This window comes from Hyla sarda, chromosome 2 (assembly GCF_029499605.1).
Source record: "Hyla sarda isolate aHylSar1 chromosome 2, aHylSar1.hap1, whole genome shotgun sequence".
NCBI lineage: Eukaryota > Metazoa > Chordata > Amphibia > Anura > Hylidae > Hyla > Hyla sarda.
In genome coordinates this window covers 335,078,834-335,099,843 of record NC_079190.1, presented here as the reverse complement: position 1 = coordinate 335,099,843, position 21,010 = coordinate 335,078,834, and the positions used below count along the sequence as shown (strand labels likewise).

At 44.1% G+C, this 21,010-nt stretch overlaps 1 protein-coding gene across 7 annotated transcripts in view; it reads left to right on the top strand.

Annotated features, from left to right (window-relative positions):
• DYRK3 (dual specificity tyrosine phosphorylation regulated kinase 3) overlaps nt 1-21,010 on the top strand; it is a 43,290-nt gene that overhangs the window by 13,768 nt on the left and 8,512 nt on the right. For all 7 annotated transcript variants that reach the window (XM_056558000.1, XM_056558003.1, XM_056558006.1 and 4 more), the window contains exon 2: nt 3,478-3,593. In XM_056558000.1, coding sequence (XP_056413975.1) covers nt 3,478-3,593 — 116 coding nt within the window. The remainder of the gene's footprint in view (nt 1-3,477; nt 3,594-21,010) is intronic.

Here is a 21,010-nt window from a genome sequence, read left to right as displayed (position 1 = left end):
TGGTGAAGTCGCAGCGTCCCGAACAGCTGAGAGGACAGCAGGAGGCTCCCTGGCTCCACGCTTTCCGATCGGCATTTCATTGCTTCGAGCCTGAGTTCCAGGCTTGAGCAAAAACTTCAGATCACGGCACGAAAAATGAGCCCTCATAACGGCCCATACGCAGAAAAAAAATTAAATATATAGGGGTCAGAAGATGACAATTTTAAATGTATTAATTTTCCTGCATGTAGTTATGATTTTTTTCAGAAGTACGACAAAATCAAACCTATATAAGTAGGGGATCATTTTCATCGTATGGACCTACAGAATAAAGATAAGGTGTTATTTTTACCAAAAAATGTACTGTGTAGAAACGGAAGCCCCCAAAAGTTACAAAATTGTGTTTTTTCTTCAATTTTGTCGCACAATGATTTTTTTTTTTCCCGTTTTGCCGTAAGATTTTTGGGTAAAATGACTGATGTCATTACAAAGTAGAATTGGTGGCACAAAAAAAAAAAGCCATCATGGATTTTTAGGTCCAAAATTGAAAGGGTTATGATTTTTAAAAGGTAAGGAGGAAAAAAACGAAAGTGGAAAAAACGCTTGGTCTTTAAGGGGTTAAACTGGTCATGAAACTTGTGTCAGCCTGATAGACTTTGTAATGCCCGACATTTTGTTCCTATATGAATAGAAACAACCCTGCTCCAGTGCCATCTCCTGTTTATGAGCAGCTCTTGGCGGTGAGGCCAGAAGTAGCTGGCGGTATAGATGTCAGATCGGCGCAGCGGTAATGAAGGAAGACTCATTGGTGTGAGATATGAAAACCCTTTCCTGACCAGTTGAACCGGTTCCTCTCTGTAGGATCGCACTTGTCATCAGTCTCTGTTATGTTTTCCCCTGATCCGCTGATCCAGACTTTCGGTTGTCTTGACAGTCAGTGAGATGAGTCTTGATCTATATGTCGGGGCCGGTTTATTTATGACTTCATTCTTTGTTTGACACAAGAAGACATTTTTTTTTTTAGCAGACAATAAAAGACTTCAAATCCTTGGCGTTGGAGGACAAGTAAACATGTTCTAAGAACTGGATCGCATTACGTAGCAGCCCCAGGGGCCGAATGTGGAAATAAATAGTTTGTGCTTCCACACATTAGCAGGAACGTTCAGCAAGTAAAAACAACGTTGCTTTTGCTTCTTTTCTTGTGTTAGTGTTGTATTTGTGGATCTCGGGACATAAACTTTTAGGCCTTTGGAACTTTCCAGATCCTATAATTGCTGGTTTATTTAACTATATAGCTGTCATGGCCATCTGTGGATTACAGTCTGTCTTGGGTTTATTCTTAGCCCTGTTGTGTTTAGGCATTTCTTCATTCTATAAAGGCTCCTCCTCGATTGCCATTTTAAAGTATATATTAAAGAGCAATTCCCTGATATAAAGTTATTGTTAAAGCTGTTCCGCGTTCCAGTAACTTGCTATGTACTTGAAATTCCAGGCAGGTTATAATCAGATGGCTCATTGTATAGGGCACACTGTTTATTCACTTCTATAACTCATTAGTTAAAGGGGTATTCCCGCTTTATACATCTTATCCAAAGACTGGGGGATAAGATGTATGATTGCTGGGGACCCCCACAATCTCAGAGCAGCCCTTCAGCATTCTGTGTCGGGCGCTGCGTCAGACAAGGACGTGACGTGATGTCACGCCATGCCCCTTCCATTCATGTCTATGGGTGGGGGCGTGACGGCCGTCACGCCCCCTCCCATAGAAATGCAGGGAAGGGGCGTGGTGTCACTAGGAGGCATGGCCGTAATGTCAGGTCCCCGTCTTGGAGGCAGTGGCCGGTGATGGGTGAGATTTTCAAACCCGTGAGAAATTCGGACCGCTCCTCCCCTCCGAAGTCTTCCGAAGCTACAACGGGGGAGGAGCGAGGGCAGGGCCCGAGGTCAAACTTTTGCATGGGTTTGAAAATCTCACCTCACACCGTGAGAAAATTGCGGGGCTCCCGACGCCCAACGCACAATATACGTGTATCGCGGTATATTTACTATTATTTTAGAGTAGAAACAATATACTAGGAATACTAACATATGTACACGTGTCTGTATCTGTGAACGAATCTACATATCTGCGCATTGATTAAATAGGCTCCATTTGGGTAGGTCGCAAGTTTGCACGGGGGCGTGGCTTAATTATCTTGTGTAGACGTGCGACCTCGGGCTCTGCCCTCGCTCCTCCCCTCTCTAGCTTCAGAAAACTTTGGAGAGCGGAGGGGAGGAGCGGTCCAAGTTTCTCACGGGTTTGAAAATCTCACCCATCACCAGCACAGGGGGCTGCACTGAGATCACGGGGTCCCCAGCGGAGAATGTAGATCTCACCCTTTGGATAGGGGATAAGATGTTAGTCCTTTAGGGTATGTTCACGCGTACACAGATTTGATGCACAGGATTTTCTGCTGCAGATTTCAATGTAAACTAAACTAATCTGCAGTTACAAATCTTGCGCATCAAATCTGCACAGGATCCTGTACGTGTGACCGCACCCTTAAATGGACTCCCAAGGTGGAGTCCCACATGGACATTCAGCGTATCAGACTGTACTTGGGTAGGGATCATGCTTGGTGCGAAGGTTAAGATTCCCTTGGTTGCCATATATATGGAGACATTCTTCCTAGTGGTGTTTGATATTCTTCTATATGACATGAAGGACATACATAGTGTATTTAGAGCCCCCATGCACCTCTATTATGCCTTATATTAGCATTATATCTAGGTCTATAAACTTGCTGACACACAGGTCTGCGTAGGAAGGATGTTTCTAACTGTAAGGGTGCGTTCACACAGCCGTCACTCCCCGTTTTTTTTATCCCCATTTCGGTTCCGTTCTTGCAGGCTGTAAACGGATTAAAAAACGGTTTAAAAAAAAAAATCACATTCATGTCAATGGGATTTTTTTTTACAATCCGTTTACATCTGTTTGTACCCGTCTGCACCCATTTCCGTTTTTTTGACAGAAGAAAAAAACGGATACAGTAAATTTAGCATTGAAGTCTATGGAAAACGGATGAGTCTTTTATGTCATCCTTTTGCATCCGTTTTTTCAATCCGTTTTTACTTCAGAGCATGCATTTTTGTTTAGCTGAACAATAACTGATCCAAACAGATACAAAGGGATAACAAGTGTTTGCGTCCGTTATTGTCTGTTTTTTTTTTTTAAGTCTGTTTTTTTAATTTCGACAGGAGAACGTTCCTAAAATGAGAAGGGTCTAGACGGCTGTGTGAATGCAGCCTAAGTCATTACAATCTATTGTCCATTAAAACAATCTGTATGTAGATTTGATTGTACAGTAATAGAGACAAAACAAGCATTATGATAATTTTTCCATTATTATTTGGCTTCCTCATCATATGGATATCACTACAGTCACTTTACATTGGTCAAATGAATGTACTGAATGGAAATGAAGTGACGTTTCTGACCATCTTTTTTTCTCTTTACAGTGAGATACGGAGATGGATTGTATGATTCCTACATGAGGCTCGACCAAGTGGCAGCGCAGGATGCTGCCGGGGAAAAAGAGAGCCCCTCCACCCTCCCTTCAATAGGAAGACTTGCTGTAAGTAACATGTCACTTTGCTTTACCTTTGCTGTCCTTTTCATCGCCGCTTGATTCATTTATGTTGTCACTCCTACTTGTTTGGCTCAGTTAAGGTTCTTATGTTTCAGGCTGGCATCTGGCCTCGTAGCGCCCTACAGAGGGGACTGGGATGACTAATTAAATGCAGAATTAATGACATTTGACATGGTAATACTATAAAGGCTGGGCCGCAATGATATGAATCTGGACAGATGCCTATGTTGGCTTGCACGCGACCTAAATGTACAGGTTTTCTCACATTACACTTCTGTAATACTAGCTTTCCAGGCTCTGATGTAAAGTGAAGTTGGTGTTCAGATCGCAGTCAACAAGTGGCATAGACCTGGCGTTATGTTTAATACTTCCCAGTCCTGGGCTTGCATGGTATATCTGTATGTCATACATGTCATATACAAGGATGTTATCATCAGTTATACACAGTACCAGAATACCAGTTCTTCTCTATAAAAACAAGATCACAGCTGTCGTTTTTGTTGAAGCCAGAAAAACGTGAGTAGGTTTGGTTGGGATTGGCAATTCTGCTCTATGGGTTGTACATAACTATACCTCTCTGTGTAGATAATGGTTCCATATATAAAATATATATGATACATACACACACACACACCGTGTGTATGTATGTATCATATATATTTTACAGCATTAAAGAGGTACTCCACTGGAAAACATTTATTTATTTTTTTAAACTGGTGCCAAATTTGTAAGTTACTTCTATTAAAAAAAAATAATCTTAACTTTTCCAGTACTTATCAGCTGCTGTATTTAAAGGAGAACTCTGGAATATAAAAATTGTCCCCCATAGTGCCGGCAGTAAAAAAATAAAGATGTACATACCTTCCTCCGCTCCCCTGGGGCCTCCGATAACCCGCTCCAGTCTCCGCCACGATCCTCTTCCTGGTTGCTGGTGGTCGGAGAGTCTTATTGCGCTCAGCCAATCACCGGCCGCAGTGAAGTCCCGACTCGGCCAGCGATAGGCTGAGCGGCAGTGTGACGTTTTTGGCCCCGGCAGCAGGTGCCGGTGTAGTGAAGAATTTTGTGTCCTGAAGCGTTTTCACACTGCCGCTTAGCCTATCGCCGGCCGAGTCTGACTTCACTGCGGCTGGTGATTGGCTGAGTGCAGTATGATTCTCCGACCACCGGCGACCAGGAAGAGGATCACGGCGGAGACCGGAGACGGTTACCGAAGGCCCCAGGGGAGCGGAGGTAGGTATGTACATCTTTATTTTTTTACTGCCGGCAGTATGGGGGGACAATTTTTATATTCCAGAGTTCTCCTTTAACAGAGGAAGTTTCTTTTCTTTATGAATTTCCTTTCTGCTGACACCTCTATCCATTTTAGAAACTGTCCAGAGTAGGAGCAAATCCCCATAGCAAACCTCTCCTGCTCCGGACAGTTCCTAAAATGGACAGAGGTGTCAGCAGAGAGCACTGTGGTCAGACAGAAAGGAAATTCAAAAAGAAAATAACTTCCTCTGGAACATGCATCAGCTGTTAAGTACTGGAAGGATTAAGATTTTTAAATAGAAGTAATTTACAAATCTGTTTAACTGCCCCTTTTAAGATTCTTGTGGTCTATATTGAGGTATTGCTGTATTGGATTACATTTTATTTGTATTACTAGATTTCAAAACAACATTGATACAGTGGATCATTGAAGGGTGGGACGTTGCCTGAGGGGACCCTGTTAGATCTCGATTTCCTATAGCTGGGGGCGCTGTAATATTTTTTGCATTGGTGCCCAGCTTCAAATTACACCACTGTTGAAGAGGTTCTCTTAATTCTGTCCATGTGGTCAACTCTATGAGCAAAACAGCTTATTGATTCATATAAATGACCTCCTAGGGCTGGGCGGTATGGCCAAATATGTGTATCGCGGTATTTTTGTAACTTATGGCGGTTCCACGGTATATAATGCAAAATAAACTAACGCATGTTCCGACGTCTGCCTTACGCTGGGGACGTGAATGTCGGACAGCCGTGGGCCTATCACCGGCCACAGCGATGTTCCGCCTCGGCCTGTGATAGGCTGAGCCCAATGTCACGTAAGAAGCCGGCTTCTTACATGAAAGTGCGCTCAACCTATCTCCGGCCGACACGGAACATCGCTGCGGCCCGTCATAGGCTGAAGGCTTTCCAGGGTTCCATTCCCTGGGAAGCTTGTCCGGACCGACGCGGGAAGGTGAGTTAAAGTTTAGTTTACCTTTTGTAACGGCTGTCCGGGCATGCTGGGAGTTGTAGTTTTACAACATCTGGAGGTTGAATACCACTGGTAGTGTTTGTCAGCGCCGGCGTCCGCAGCAAACAGGAGGGCAGCGCTTGTGGGTGATATGTGAGTAGCAGCCCTGGGCTGATAATTAATTGGGGGGGGGGGCAGAACAGCGCTCTCGGGTCACATATGATTAGTTCCCCGATGTGGGGACAGCACAGCGCTGGGCTGATGATTCATTCATTCCCGAGGGGGAGGGGCCAAACCGGTATTGCGGTATGGGTTAAAATTCATATCGTGCAGCACAAAAATTTCGGTATTCGGTATGAACTGGTATACCGCCCACTAGAGATGAGCGGACTTACAGTAAATTCGATTCGTCACAAACTTCTCGGCTCGGCAGTTGATGACTTATCCTGCATAAATTAGTTCAGCTTTCGGGTGCTCCGGTGGGCTGGAAAAGGTGGATACAGTCCTAGGAAAGAGTCTCCTAGGACTGTATCCACCTTTTCCAGCCCAAGGGAGCACCTGAAAGCTGAACTAATTTATGCAAGAAAAGTCATCAACTGCCGAGCCGAGAAGTTTGTGACGAATCGAATTTACTGTAAGTTCGCTCATCTCTACTGCCCAGCCCTATGACCTCCATGTAATATCACGGCCGGCCTCCAGCCTTTTCTGCAAAAATCTGCCGTTTCTTGAAGCAATTTTTTCGGAAGGAGGGTTGTCTCTGATCCGCCGGACAACCCAAAGATCCAACCTTCTTCTGCTCTTGTAAAGCCTGCATCAAGTATGGCGATGAGGGAACCCTAGCATAATGGGGGGCAAAATATCAACAAATGTTAGTGCTCTTTAATATTTTGTGATCGCTGAACGTATCTGGTCGGCCTCACCTAATATACATAGAAATATGTTTTATCAAAGCAGGATTTCTAGTCGGACTTGTTTGTGATGTGATCTGCATGCTGTAAGTCTTTACTTTTTTCCCTTTACTATAGATTTTCACTTATTTCATTGTTTGCCTTTGTTTTAGTTACATTAGTTACATAACTATAAAAAGAACATCTGGTAGAAATTATTTTATGAAAAAAAAAAATGTAGTAAACCTGGTCATCGTCCCATAGGCTCTGCTTGTCTCCAATATAAACAGGTTCTTCAGAGAGAGGAATGGGAGTGTTCTGGTGGGTTCCAGAGCGCACATTAACAGATTCCTTATAAGAGAAATGCATTCCTAAAGTAAGGGGGACTTTCTGCTTGGACCTTGCTTAAAGGGGTATTCCAGGATTTATTTATTTTTATATGACTATGCTACAGGGGCTGTAAAGTTAGTGTAGTTCATAGTGTCTGTACCTGTGTGTGACTGTTTTCTCACAATTCTTATGTGATTATCGCCCCAATATTTATTTTTAACAGCATACAAAATTATTCATGTCTTGGGATTTCCCAGGTTGCAGTGTGTCGAGAGCTGACATCACTAGTCAGGTGATCAGAGGGAGCTAGTCATGCTTCAATTTTGCAACAGCTATAGGCCGCCTGGTTAGAAAACACAGTGTTTCAATAGGTGTGGTGGCTGATGTGTGGGAGGAAGGAAAGTGATCTCAAACTTTCAAGCATGGAACTGTGGGATGTGTAGTTTAGAAACAAAATCCAACAGGAAATACCCAGTTCTGGCAGCTATGTACTAAAATCACTTTATGATGGATTAGGGTTGGGCGGCATACCGTTTCATACCGAATACTGAAATTTTTGTGCTGCACGATATGAATTTTAACCAATACCGCAATACCGGTTTGGCCCCTCCCCCTCGGGAATGAATGAATCAGCCCAGCGCTGCGCAGTCCCCGCATCGGGGAACTAATCATATGTGACCTGCGATCGCTGTTCTGCACCTCCCCCCCCACTTAATTATTAGCCCAGCAGGCTGTCCGGGCATGCTGGGAATTGTAGTTTTGCAACATCTGGAGGTCTGCAGGTTGGAGACCGCTGCTCTATACCGGCGCTGGCGCTCTATACTGTGTGGTATCCCTATGCCCGGGCTGCAAAAAATAAACAAAATAAACTTTAACTCACCTCCCGTTGGTCAGGTACCGGCCTCACTTGTTTCCTGGGGATGGGAACGTTGGAGAGACGTCAGCCTATCACCGGCCGCAGCGATGTTTCGCCTCGGCCGGTGATAGGCTGTGCGCTGTCATGTAAGAAGCCGGCTTCTCTACATGACAGTGGGCTCAGCCTATCACCGGCTGAACCAGAACATCGCTGCAGGCGGTGATGGGCTGACGGCTCTCCGACGTTCCCGTCCCCAGCGTAAGGCTGACGTAGGTGCGTTAAAGTTTATTTTGTTTACCTTTTGCAGCCCGGGCATAGGGATACCGCACAGTATAGAGTGCCAGCGCCCGCAACAAACAGGACGAGGAGGGCATCGCTTGCGGGTAATATGTGAGTATTTACCCCCGATGGGGATGTGGGCTGATAATTAATATGGGGAGGGGGCTAGGAAATTCCGTTATATACCGTGGAACCGCCAAAAGTTAAATAAAATTTGATGCACACATTTGGTCTTACCGCCCAGCCCTTTAATGTTTTATTGCAGAGGGTGCCCATATCTTAGACCACCTTTTATCACTTCTGTAAGTTCCGTAGTCGCCTATTCCTCCTCACCGTCCCGGCCATATAGTTGTGTAATTGGGAAATATTTTATTGATGGCCATCAAGATGTAACCATTGGGGGGGAAACTTCCGGTGTCCCCGTCAAACAGTTGAGTGAAAGGATTTTGGTGCTTATGCAAGTGACTCTTCACTTCCCACCAGACACGGCTGAGTGAGAAGCTGCTATACCTGGTATTGTACCTGGGACTTGTTCCACCATGTATTAGTGGTATAGATATTCTAGTAAGCTGTTTTTAGTTAATATGATTATTTCTCAAGCATTTTCCTTTTTTTTGCCAGTTTCCATGTGACTTGGCATGCAGTTATTTCACAGTTCATTACTAGAACAACTCTGGAGCGGTAACAGACACCACAATGTGCATTTGTGTTTCCATGGAGCTATTCAGTCCTAGCAGATCCATTTGTGCCAGAAGCCACACTGCCTGAAAAACCTCTGTGCGGCGTGTGTGCCAAGGCAACATTTTGTGTGTTTGGCCCTGCAGTCGTCTCACTACCCTGCAACTTGAGAGCAGCAATGTCGTGAGAACTGGCCTGGAAAACCCTGCTGTATATTTAGACTGGCCGATCTGTTCCTCTGTTCTCCTGCTGCATATCTTAGTAATGCTGCTATACGTGACTGCCGGAACGTCCTTACCTACAGAGATCTTACCAGCTGGTGAAGTCTGGTGAGAAATGTCAAGCTCAACTGTACTTCAGAGATATAGGTTATGTTCCCACATAACATATCCACAGCCATTCCAAGTGCTCTGACTCCTCAGACCGGTCTGTGTTCCGATTTTGGATTAAGATTCTGGACTGTGGAAGGGCTTTTACAACAAATCTTCTTATTAGAGGTTTGCTTAGCTCTAGCCTTATGCTAAATAGTACAGTCCTAAAAGATATCCATGTTCCATGCTGGTGGGTGATGGCTGCCTTGTTGCTGGAGATGTATGGGGCACTTAGATGAAACAATGGTGGGCCTGTACTTAGGATACACCGAAATTTCTGCTGCCGAGAATTATCGGCCGAAAATGTCTCTTTTGGCATTTTCGGCTGAGAGAATTTCCTGCCAATAATTTTGGTGGGCGTGGCTTAACCATCTCCCGACCCATGACATTCATGTACTTCATGGATCGGGTGAGGACATGATACGGGCCACGGGTCTGGTCCCCATTATAACAGCGAGATGCCTGCTGCTATCAGAAGCTGACATCTGCCTGTAATGACGGACATTGGAGATTGCTCCGATGTCCGTCATTTAACTGGTTGCCACGATGTATGGCGCGGGCTTAAGTCAGTAGCCCGCGCCATACTCTGTGGCAACCATACGCAATGACCACCTGCTGATTCTTGTAGCAGGGGGCCGCAGCTAATAGCAGACACGCGGCTAGCTTTGACAGCGGCGTCTAAAGGGTACTTAAAACACTCTCTGGTGGTCCAGTGGGGTGGATCGCAGGCGGGGGTTTGGGGACATCCACTGTGGAGGTAGCCGGAGGGCTTACCTCTGCATCTCTGGGGTCCGTGGCTCTTCATTTGATTGAGCCTGGCTAAGAAGGCTCAACCAAATAATTGCAGAGCACACAGATCAATGGAGTTCTATGGAACTCTATTGATCTGTATGAGGAATCTCATGATTCCGCCGAAAAGTCCCCTAAGAGGGACTAATAAAGTGTAAAATAATGAAAAAGTTTAAATCGCCCTCCTTTTCCCATTTTCCATATAAAAAATAAATAAATAAATAAACAAACCTATTTGGTATCGCCATGTGCGTACTTGTCCGAACTATTAAATGATTTTGTTTCTGATCCTGCCGTGTGAACGGTGTAAATGCAAAAAAAATTTGTAACGCAAAAATTGCTGATTTTGGTCACATCACATTCCAAAAAAAAGTAATAGTGTGACAAAAACTATATTAAAAGAAGGGGGGCTGGACAGTGCATTTTCGCTTCGGTTTACAGCCATGCACAGCCTAAATTTTCGGTTTCGCCCCCAAATTTTCCCTTTCTGGGCATTGTGGACTATGTATCTGCTCAGACAATCTTATGGCAAAGGGCAAAACCAAAGCATCAGTCAAGGTTGGTAAGGTGTCCCTGTAAGTCCTATATTCTAACCCCCAAATTGCAGATCTTGCGCAACAAACAATTATATTGTGTTTTTAGGATTACGTAATATATCATTGTGAATTTGGTATTTTCTTTTCAGGCAGCTTCTCTAGCTTTCATCTGTTTCAGCCACTTGAGTGCCCGGCTCTCTTATTCAGCCTGGCATCTCTTGGCTCAGTGATCTGCATGGGTGCAAATCCATCTGTAAGAAGTGTTTGGAATTCCTCCGCTGCCAGAGGCGTCCCGGGCGACCCGCTGATCTCTGTTCTGAGACAGGATGGGTTTTAGTATGTTGTGCAATGTTGGTAGCTTAGGTCGGGATAGAGAGACTTTCTTCTTATGGAGCCTTGATGCTTTTTTTTATGTTTTCAGGATACATTGCAGTCATTATATAATGTGACATTGACAAGATGCCTACAGCACATATATGGAAATTGTATAATAGAAATGTGCATGGTCATTATTTTCATATTCGGTTGTGTGATGCATCTATATAGGGTAGTATTTCCCAGCTAGGGTGCCTCCAGCTGTTGCAAAACTACAACTCCCAGCATGCCCGGACAGCCGAAGGCTGTCCGGGCATGCTGGGAGTTGCAGTTTTGCAACAGCTGGAGGCACCCTGGCTGGGAAAACGCTGATATAGGGGGCAGCAGTCACATGACTCTGTGATCCTCTCCTATATGTCGGCAAAAGATAAATAAAATGTATCTGGTACATTTCTTAAAGCCACAGGCTGTTTGTAATGTAGAAACTGTCCTGTAATGACCAACATGGTACAAAGCCTTTACAGAATAGAGATATGAACACCTCTCTATACTTTGTGACAGCGGTCTTTTATCATTATTTTTTTTGCTTTACTAGAGTGTAAATATACATAAAGCTCCTTTTAAAGGGGTACACTGGTGGAAAACATTTTTTTTTTTTTTTTTTTTTAAATAAACTGGTGCCAGAAAGTTAAACAGATTTGTAAATTACTTCCATATAAAAATCTTAATCCTTCCAGTACTTATCAGCTGCTGTATGCTCCACAGGAAGTTCTTTTCTTTTTGACTTTCTTTTCTGTCTTACCACAGTGCTCTCTGCTGACCCCTCTGTCCATGTCAGGAACTGTCCAGAGCAGAGAGGGTTGCTATATAGATTTGCTCCTGCTTTGGACAGTTCCTGACATGGACAGAGCTGTCAGCAGAGAGCAATGTGGCCAGACAGAAAGAAAACTCAAAAAGAAAATAACTTCCTGTGGAGCAAACCGCAGCTGATAAGTACTGTAAGGATTAAGATTTTTTTTATAGAGAAATCATTTACACATCTGTTTAATTTTCTGGCACCAGTTGATAAAAAAAAAACGACCACGGACATATATTCACATCCGTGGCCAGCTCCCGATATGTGAAGCGCGCTCAGAAGCTGAGCGCGCCTCATATCTGCGGGGTCTTGGTTGCTATCCGTGGCTAATATCGGACATCACCGATCGGGCTGATGTCCGGTATTAACCCTTTAGACGCCACAATCACAGTTGATCACGGCATCTAAAACGAGAGTATACACTGCCGGTTAGCTCAGCGGAGCTGTTCGGGACCGCTGCGGTGAAGTCGCTGCGTCCCGAACAGCTGAGAGAACAGTGGGAAGTGTCTTACCTTCTTCCTGGCTGTCCGATCGGCGTTTGATTGCTCCAAGCCTGAAATCCAGGCTTGAGCAAGCAAGTGCAGAAAACACTGATCAATGCATTCCTATGGCAATGCATTGAACAGTGTCTGCAATCAGTGTATGCAGTAACATAGCCACTAGAGTGGCTATAACACTGCGTAAAAAAAGTTTTAAAAAAAGTTAATAAATGTAATTTAACCCCTTCCCTAATAAGTCAGACTCACCCTCCTTTTCCCATAAAAAAAAGTGTGTAAATAAAAACAAACAAATGTGGTATTGCCATGTGCGTAAATGTCCGAACTTAAAAAATATATCATTAATTAAACCGCATGGTCAATGGCGTATGCGCAAAAAAATTCCAAAGTCCAAAATAGCATATTTTTGGGCACTTTTTATATCATTAAAATATGAATAAAAAGCGATCAATAAGTCCTATCAATGCAAAAATAGTACCAATAAAAACTTCAGATCACGGTGAAAAAATGAGCCTCATACATCCCCATATGCGGAAAAATAAAAAAGTTATAGGGGTCAGAAGATGACATTTTTAAACGTATACATTTTCCTGCATGTAGTTATGATTTCTTCCAGAAGTACAACAAAATCAAACCTATATACATAGGGTATCATTTTAACTGTATGGACCTACAGAATAATGAGAAGGTGTAATGTTTACCGAAAACTGTACTGCGTAGAAGCGGAAGCCCCCAAAAGTTACAAAATGGCGTTTTTTCTTCAATTTTGTTGCACTATTATTATTCATTTTATTTTTTTCATTTCACCATGAATTTTTGGGTAAAATAACTAATGTCACTGCAAAGTAGAATTGATGGCGCAAACAATAAGGGTCCTTAAGGGGTTAAGGGGTTAAGGGAGTTAAGTAGAAACCCTGTCAGCTATGGGTGTGTTCCTCACTTTGATATGATTCAGAGCACCACGGGTTATCATGATGAGTGGGTGTTTTAGCATGTAATGCGCTGTGTCCGTGCGGCCTGTACATTGAGAGTGTGTGGTTTTTCTGCTGTTTAGACCTTTTTAAACATTACGGTATATGAAGTGAATTATTAGACCTTGCCTGAATGTAATAACCACCAATAAATTCCCAGATAGCACAGTTCAGCATATTGTTGCCTGCTTGTGCTTCCTCTTCAGCCTTTCTGTATACATTAATAATCATAAAGCTGTCCTTCTATATGGATCCACACATCTTCACTTCAGATGGATGTCCTTAAGTAACCTCTCGAGACGAGCAGATGCATACAATAGATATTGAGAAGAAATAGTTTTAGATGGTTGGCCCTGCCTCTGCACCCCAAGACACACATTTCTACATGCTTGCCGCAGGGATGGGGATGGCGAGAGCCAGCAGTGGGGACACACATTTCTACACTCTCATAGCAAGGATACAGTTTGCTATATTCTGCTGTGAGAGCGCAGAGATCAGGGTGAAGTGAAATGTGTCCAGGGAGCTGGCGCCAAATACTGAGCACAGGGAGGTGGTGTGTAAGTCTCAGCCAATCACTGGCTTTGCTGACTCAGCATTTATCATCAGCTGCTTGGGAACATTTCTCTACAGGCAACAGTTTTCTTCACTACACCACCTCTGAAGGTGCTATAACTTGGGGCTATCCCACAGATTTGCTTTCATGGCATACGAGTTAGAAATACCATGGGTGTGAACAATCCGCTCTGATGGCCGGGACTACCCCTTATCCTGAGAGCTGAGAGCAGAGGTGGCTCTGCAGTCAAATGAAGGTAATAGTTGGTTATCTTTCAGGATCCCCCTGCAGGTCCCCAATGCTCATCTCTTTCATGACTAATACTCGTCTTTTTCTAAAACTCAGACCGGAAAACCCTTTTATAATACAGAACGCTTCTACCATATGACACCACCACAGCTCTAGGCCGCACTTACATGGTTGTATTTGATCAGTAGTTGTAAGCCGAAACCAGGGGAAGGGTGAAACGCATCTTTCAATACGGTTTCTTTGTGCTGGTTTGGCTCCTGGTTTTGTCCTGCCCAGAATTCTGCTATATGAAAGAGTCCCTGGTCATAGATTGATCAAGTAGGTTACGGTTCACCCGCCATGAAGCTGGTGTGGTCTACAAAGGGGAATCTTCTACACAATGCTCATAATCTGTCTAAATAATGGGTGTTGAAGGGGATGTATACCCTCAAAGTAGTATACAGCGCCTTAGACTAGGGGACCTTCATAATGGGCCTGTTTGTCAGTTTACCGCTTTCTGGAGGGGTGACATTTTAGTACACATTGTAACATAATATGGTAATGCTAGGAAATGTATGGCCTCTCACAGTTAGGGTATATTTACAAATTGCAGAAATATTTGCGACTAAAATTCTGTTCCTTTTATTGCAATTGTTTCTACGTGTATCTCATGGATTTCTGCATAGTCCAGTTAGATTAGTAGGACACTGATCTGCATGTGAGCATGGCTTGCACAAAGACCCCCCCCTTCCCCATTGTTGTCATATGTCAGTGTGTTATCTCAAAGGGTTCACTGATTTTAAATAAAAGGCAAATTACAGCCTGTTAGTAATGTAAAAAAAAATACACCTATTCCCAACTTGTGGAGTCCAGGGGATGTGAGCCAACTGGGCTGGAGCACTGGTGTTCACTCAGCAAGATGAATATGCTGTATTTTATGGTGGCCATTGCTCCAGTACGGTGTGTATACTTCCCCCTGTATTTTTTCATCTCAGGCTGTCATTTGATTTTTATTTCAGAGCAGGTGTACTAGGGATCGACCGATTATCGGTATGGCCGATATTATCGGTCGATAATCACGATTTTGGGCATTATCGGTATCGCCGATAATACCCCGCCCCCCGCACCGCCCCCACCGCACCGCGACCGCCCCCTGACCCACCGCGTCGCACCCCCCACCGTAGTGCTGGGCGGTATACCGGTATGGATTTTTGCCCCTCCCCCACCCTCCGAGTCAATAAAAAAATAAAAATAAAATAAACTTACCCGTAATGGGGGTGGCCTGGACCGGTTCACCCTTCACCCGGAACGCCCCCGGACACTACAGGAAGGAAGAATGGATGGCCCGGACCACCCTGACAGGTAGGGGAGAGAAGCAGGTGGCGGCGGCGGCGGTCTATGGCACCGCAAAAGCCATTGCAGTGCATTGATTTAAAGCGCCCGCTTTAAATCAATGGCCTGCAGCAGTGTCGCGGGGGGATAAATAGCCGATAACTTATACCGGAATATCGGTATAAGTTATCGGCTATCGGCCCTAACCTCCACCAATTATCGGTATCGGCCCTAAAAAAACGATATCGGTCGATCCCTAATGTGTACCACAGGAACTCGTAGGACATTCTAGTAATTCATATTTCCTTTCTTTTCCTTGCTTCTAAATTTCCCCACTTAAAGGGTACTCCGCCCCCAAGACATCTTATCCCGCTGCTGGAACCCATCCCCATCCCCCCCCCCCCCCCCCGCAATCTCCATGCAGCACCATTTGTTTAGAACGCTGGCTTTCCACGGCCATAGACATAGACATGAATGGAGGGGGCATAGCATGACGTTACATCTCTGGCCGGTTAAACCCAGCGTTCTAAACATACTCTTTAGAATGCCAGGTACTGCACGGAGATGGCGGCAGGATCCCCATGATCAGACAGCTTATCCCCTATCCATTGAATAGGGGATAAGATGTCTGTAGGCAAAGTACCTTACTAGAGCAAAAATGGTTTCCAATAAGTGCCAGGAGCCAGAGCTGAGACAACCCTCTGTAAAGGAAACCGGTAGGTAAGGACCAATGGAGGTTTACTAGCAAATGTAAAAAAAACAAGAATAGGTCATACACACCAGGAGGCATGCTTCTGTAGATTTGTTAGGTTTGTGGGTGTTTATTATCAGTATTTTGTTAAACCTAAAATAGACATTTTAAAGCATAATGTATAACATCCATCCATTGGATGAGGCACTTCTCAGTATTACAATCGGCTTACAGAAGAATCTCCATTGCAATCCTACTTAATGTGTTGCCAAATACTGTACATTCTTCAGGTAGGCTATTGAGAGAACAGGAGCTGGATAGTATGGAGCTGACAGCTATATCGCTACAGATAGAGCTACATTATTACAGTAGCATGGTATTTTACTCACTGAATAACCTATTATGGTGGTTGTTGTAAGTTAAGATGTAATTTTATCCAACAGGGCAAACGTAACTTTGCTAGTGGTTTTCGTCATGGAACAGAACCTGCGTAAACTGTGTCCAACAATAATATTAATAAGTATTGTGTAATAGTACATTGTGTCAAGAAAAAAGGTAACTGCAGATTCTCCGAATCTGTTTAGGAAAGAGTAGAGTTGTCAAGAAGAGCAGAGCATAAAAGGGGATTACTGAAAATTGCCTTCTCCCCTATAGTCCTTTCTAGGATTGATTTCCAAAAGAAAAACGCTTGGTGGCACTCACTACTGAAGCATATAAAATGTATTTTCAGTCAGGTCTCAGGATACCCCCCCCCCTATTTTTTAGTTCCCACAATGAATAGAGCTTAGAGTACTTGTCATAAATTAAACTGTCCCTAATCTCCCCCCCCCCCAATCTGTCCCTGACACTCGCTAACACTATCCCTGTCCTTAGTTCTACTTAAAAATGATAATAAATACATTTTTCCACCTCACTATGGCTGCTCAGTTCTTCTGCTGTGTGCGAGGGAGAGGGGAATTGGCCCTGCAGGCACAACATCATCTGAAGCCTGGCTGGGCTCACTTCCACCCCAGTGTGCGGCGTGCCGCTTGCCCTCCAGTGTGCGGCGCGCCGCTTGCCCTCCAGTGTGCGACTCGCCGTACGCAGGATATGCCATAAATGTTGATAGGTAAGGGTCCCAGTGGTGGGACCTGCATCTATCTAGAGAATGAGGTATGATTATTTTTGGCCCAAGTTCTGTGTGTTTAACTGTAAAGCCAAACAGCATCCTATGTCAGCCAATTGCCATAATGCAGAACAAAAGTACGCCATACAGTATACTTTTTTCTTATTTATTTTAATGGCAGCCCACTGTACAGAAGAAGCACTGGCTTGTGCGCCTTCCTAGAAAGAAAAAAATATGGCGCATATGATGGGACTAGAGTGGAGGGACTGTGGCTATGTTTGACAATCTGTACAAGCAGCTTTCCTGGTGCATATGCTGAACATGGTCACCAAACCCGGTTTGAACGTAGCCATAAAATGTTTCAGTAATTATTTTTCTAAAAATGTGTTTTTGGAAATGTTTTCGGAGTCCACGAAATGCTGTGTGTTGAGACGCTGTGTGTGGTAATCTTTACAGCTCAGCCATATGGTATTTGTTGCTTTGTTAGTTTACTCTAAAGCAACATCCTTTTTACTTTCTGTGTGGCAGATTGAGATTGCATCAAGACAGTTCGAGCTCCCTTGACAGCTCCTCCTTTTTTCTTTTTGTCATTTTTCTTGCTTGCATGATTTGCTTATGGAGAGTGTGGATTTCTTGTTAGCTGCATTTTTATGTCTAACTCTAAACCTATAGGTCTGGATCTGTTCCTGGCAGGTAGTGGTCAGATTTTCTTCCTGTTGAGGAGTCCAATGTTGGGAAGATCTGCTTTCTCACGATTTGTTAGTTCCTTGCCTTGACAGTAGGCTACAACTGTATTTACCTTCCAGGAAGCTATTTTCAACACCTCTTTTGCGCTGTCAATCAGAACTCTTGACTGGGAACAGCTTCTTCCAGGCAAAGATACTTTCTAGTCTATTTTATGAGAACAGCTTTCAGTAAGGAAGACTTATGCGTGACCCCAAAGAACTCTCGCCTTGCAACCTGGTTGCCATAACTTGAAGAGTCCCCGTTTCCCAGAACAGTGATGCAATAGGAGTTGTTCTCTAGAGGCCAATAAATTGTGCATTAAAAACACATGCTCCTTTTATTATTGTAAGAGAAGAAAGCCGCTGAGCCAAGAGGATGGATGCTGGTCCGTAGATGAATCATTTCCTACAAGACTCGGGTTAGGAATAGCCTTTAAGTTTGGTGGTGTCATTTTGGTTTAACTATTTACTCCTTTTAGCCTTTATGTGTATATGTTCATTCCTGGCTTCTTTGTAGGGTACTTCTTGGATACTTCTCATCTTGATATACAGTGCGTAGGTCACAGAATCTTATAGTTGATGCCGATTATCAGAAACTTAGATTCGCATGGACACAGGTTGAGAATTTTAGAGACTTGTTTGTATGTGTAGACATTTGTGTTTGAGCTACAGATTTAGTTTACTGTACACTTTAGATACAGGCATCGCTCCGAATTTTTGACAACTTCATGTGAGCCGATGACTCATGTTTGTTTTTTTTCGTTCCTTTTCTGTGGCCAGAAATACAGACTTGAGTACAATGCAACGTGTTCTGAGAACTGTGGGCGTATTATCCATAGTAACCATGAGCTATTACCCATCTGATACTTACAATGGCTGATTTAACCATGAAATGATGTCATCATTTTAAGCTTGTTTGTGATGGATCAGAACATGTTGCAGTTTAGCATTTGTTATTAGTACACAATCCCCAGTAGTCTAGTTGGTATCCCAATATCTTCGTATCATTTTTTTATTTTATTTATATTATCATTCCGGCCAGTAATTGAAATTTTTTCAATGATTTGGCATTCTGGTAACCAGCAACAAAGCAAATGTATTTGCACACATGTTGGGAGTCATTTGGTAGAAGGTCTCCAAGCATTGCAGAACCATAGTAAATGTTCTTTGGACTGCTAGTGTGGAAAACTGTATTACAGTAGCACTATATTTTAGTCCTTAACATTAATGAAAGTATGGGAGGGGGACAAAGACTTCAAAACCACGAGGGGTAGGACCTCTGGGGGGTTAGATGAATACCTATCTTAACCATGTTTGTGTGGAGATCACGGCAGCATAAACTATTTTGAAATTAGATTAATTTATCAAACTTGCCTTGTTCTGTAGCTATATCTTCTCGCCTCTTCCCCTTGTTTACTAGGTTTCTGACCACTGCACTGTAAGAGCAATGGCCTGCCGGGGATGTCACTCCCTGTTTCAGCTTAGGGCTAGGTAGGGTGGAATCCTTTGAGATAGTAGGCTCCCGGCTGGGCCTTATCTCATTCTCATTTATCATGTCCGGCAGCTCCAGGCAGAGTCCTCTAGCCCAGGAGCTGTCAGGCACAGAAGCAAGTGTCAGCTGACCGGCCTCTGACCCCTGGCAAATGCACAATATGTATATGTCTGTATGTGTTATATACTATGGCAATGTGGATATGGCTGCATTTTGCATTTCAAAATAAAGAGCAGGAGGAGCACTGCATTTCGCATGTCTGACTCTTTTTACTGCAGTTTGCCATTGTAACCAATAAGCAGCTTGCATTGATGTGTGAGTATGGTAAATGTTGTTTTTTTATTTATTAATTTTTTATTTCAATAAAATACATTTTCAGGTGTTTAGTGATAACCACTAAATAGGCTAACACACACACACCCTCCCTCCATTATTACCTTAGTACCCACTGCATTTTGGAACACATTAGAAAACAAAAAACAATACATTTATCACATGATGGGTACTCTCACAGCCAGACTACAAGCTAAATCTTGTAGCCTGCCATGCATTGCCGAGGGCCGTGTGTTATAGGCAATAGATGACTTAGGGCTGGGCGGTATGACCAAATCTGCGTATCACAGTATTTTTGTAACTTTCGGCGGTTCCACAGTATATAACGGTATTCCCCCCCCCCCACCAAATTATCAGCCCAGCACTGCGCTATTCTGCCCCCCACCCCCCAACAAAAATTATCAGCCCAGCGCTTCCCCCATCGGGGTAAATACTCACATGTCACCCACTGTCCTCCTCATGCTGTTTGTTGCCGCCGGCGCAGACACAAGGTAAACAAAATAAACTCACGCATGTTCCGAAGTCGGCCTTACGCTAAGGACGGGAACGTCGGACAGCCGTCAGCCTATCACCGGCCGCAGCGATGTTCCGCCTTGGCCGCTGATAGGCTGAGCCCACTTTCATGTAAGAAGCTCTGGGCGGCTTTTTACATGACAGTGGGCTCAGCCTATCAGCGGCCGAGGCGGAACATCGCTGAGGGCTCTCCAACGTTCCATTCACTAGGAAGCAGATGAGGCCGGTACCGGAGTTAAAGTTAAAGTTTTTATTTTGTTTATTTTTTGCAGCCTGGGCATAGGGATACCACACAATATAGAGCAGTGGTCTTCAACCTGCCAACCTCCAGATGTTGCAAAACTACAACTCCCAGCATGCCCGGACAGCCAACGACTGTTCGGGCATGCTGAGAGTTGTAGTTTTGCAACATCTGGAGGTCGAAAGGTTGAAGACCACTGGTATAGAGTGTCAGCGCCGGTGGCCGCAACAAACATGAGGATGAGGAGGGCAGCGCATGCGGGTGACATGAGTATTTACCCCGATGGGGACAGCGCTGGGCTGATAATTAATTGTGGGGGGGGGGGGGGGCAAAACAGCGCTCGCGGGTCACATATGATTAGTTCCCCGATGTGGGGACAGCACAGCGCTGGGCTCATTCACTCATTCATTCCCGAGGGGAGGCGCCCAACCGGTATTGCGGTATGGGAAAAATTCATATCGTGCAGCACAAAAATGTCTGTATTCGGTATGAACCGGTATACCGCCCAGCCCTAAGATGACTCTCAACCCAACTCTTTGCTCCGTTGCCAGAAAGATTTGGTAAAATAAATCCCCTGATGCTGCTTTAAGTGGATCCCATAGCCACATGAGGAGCACACAT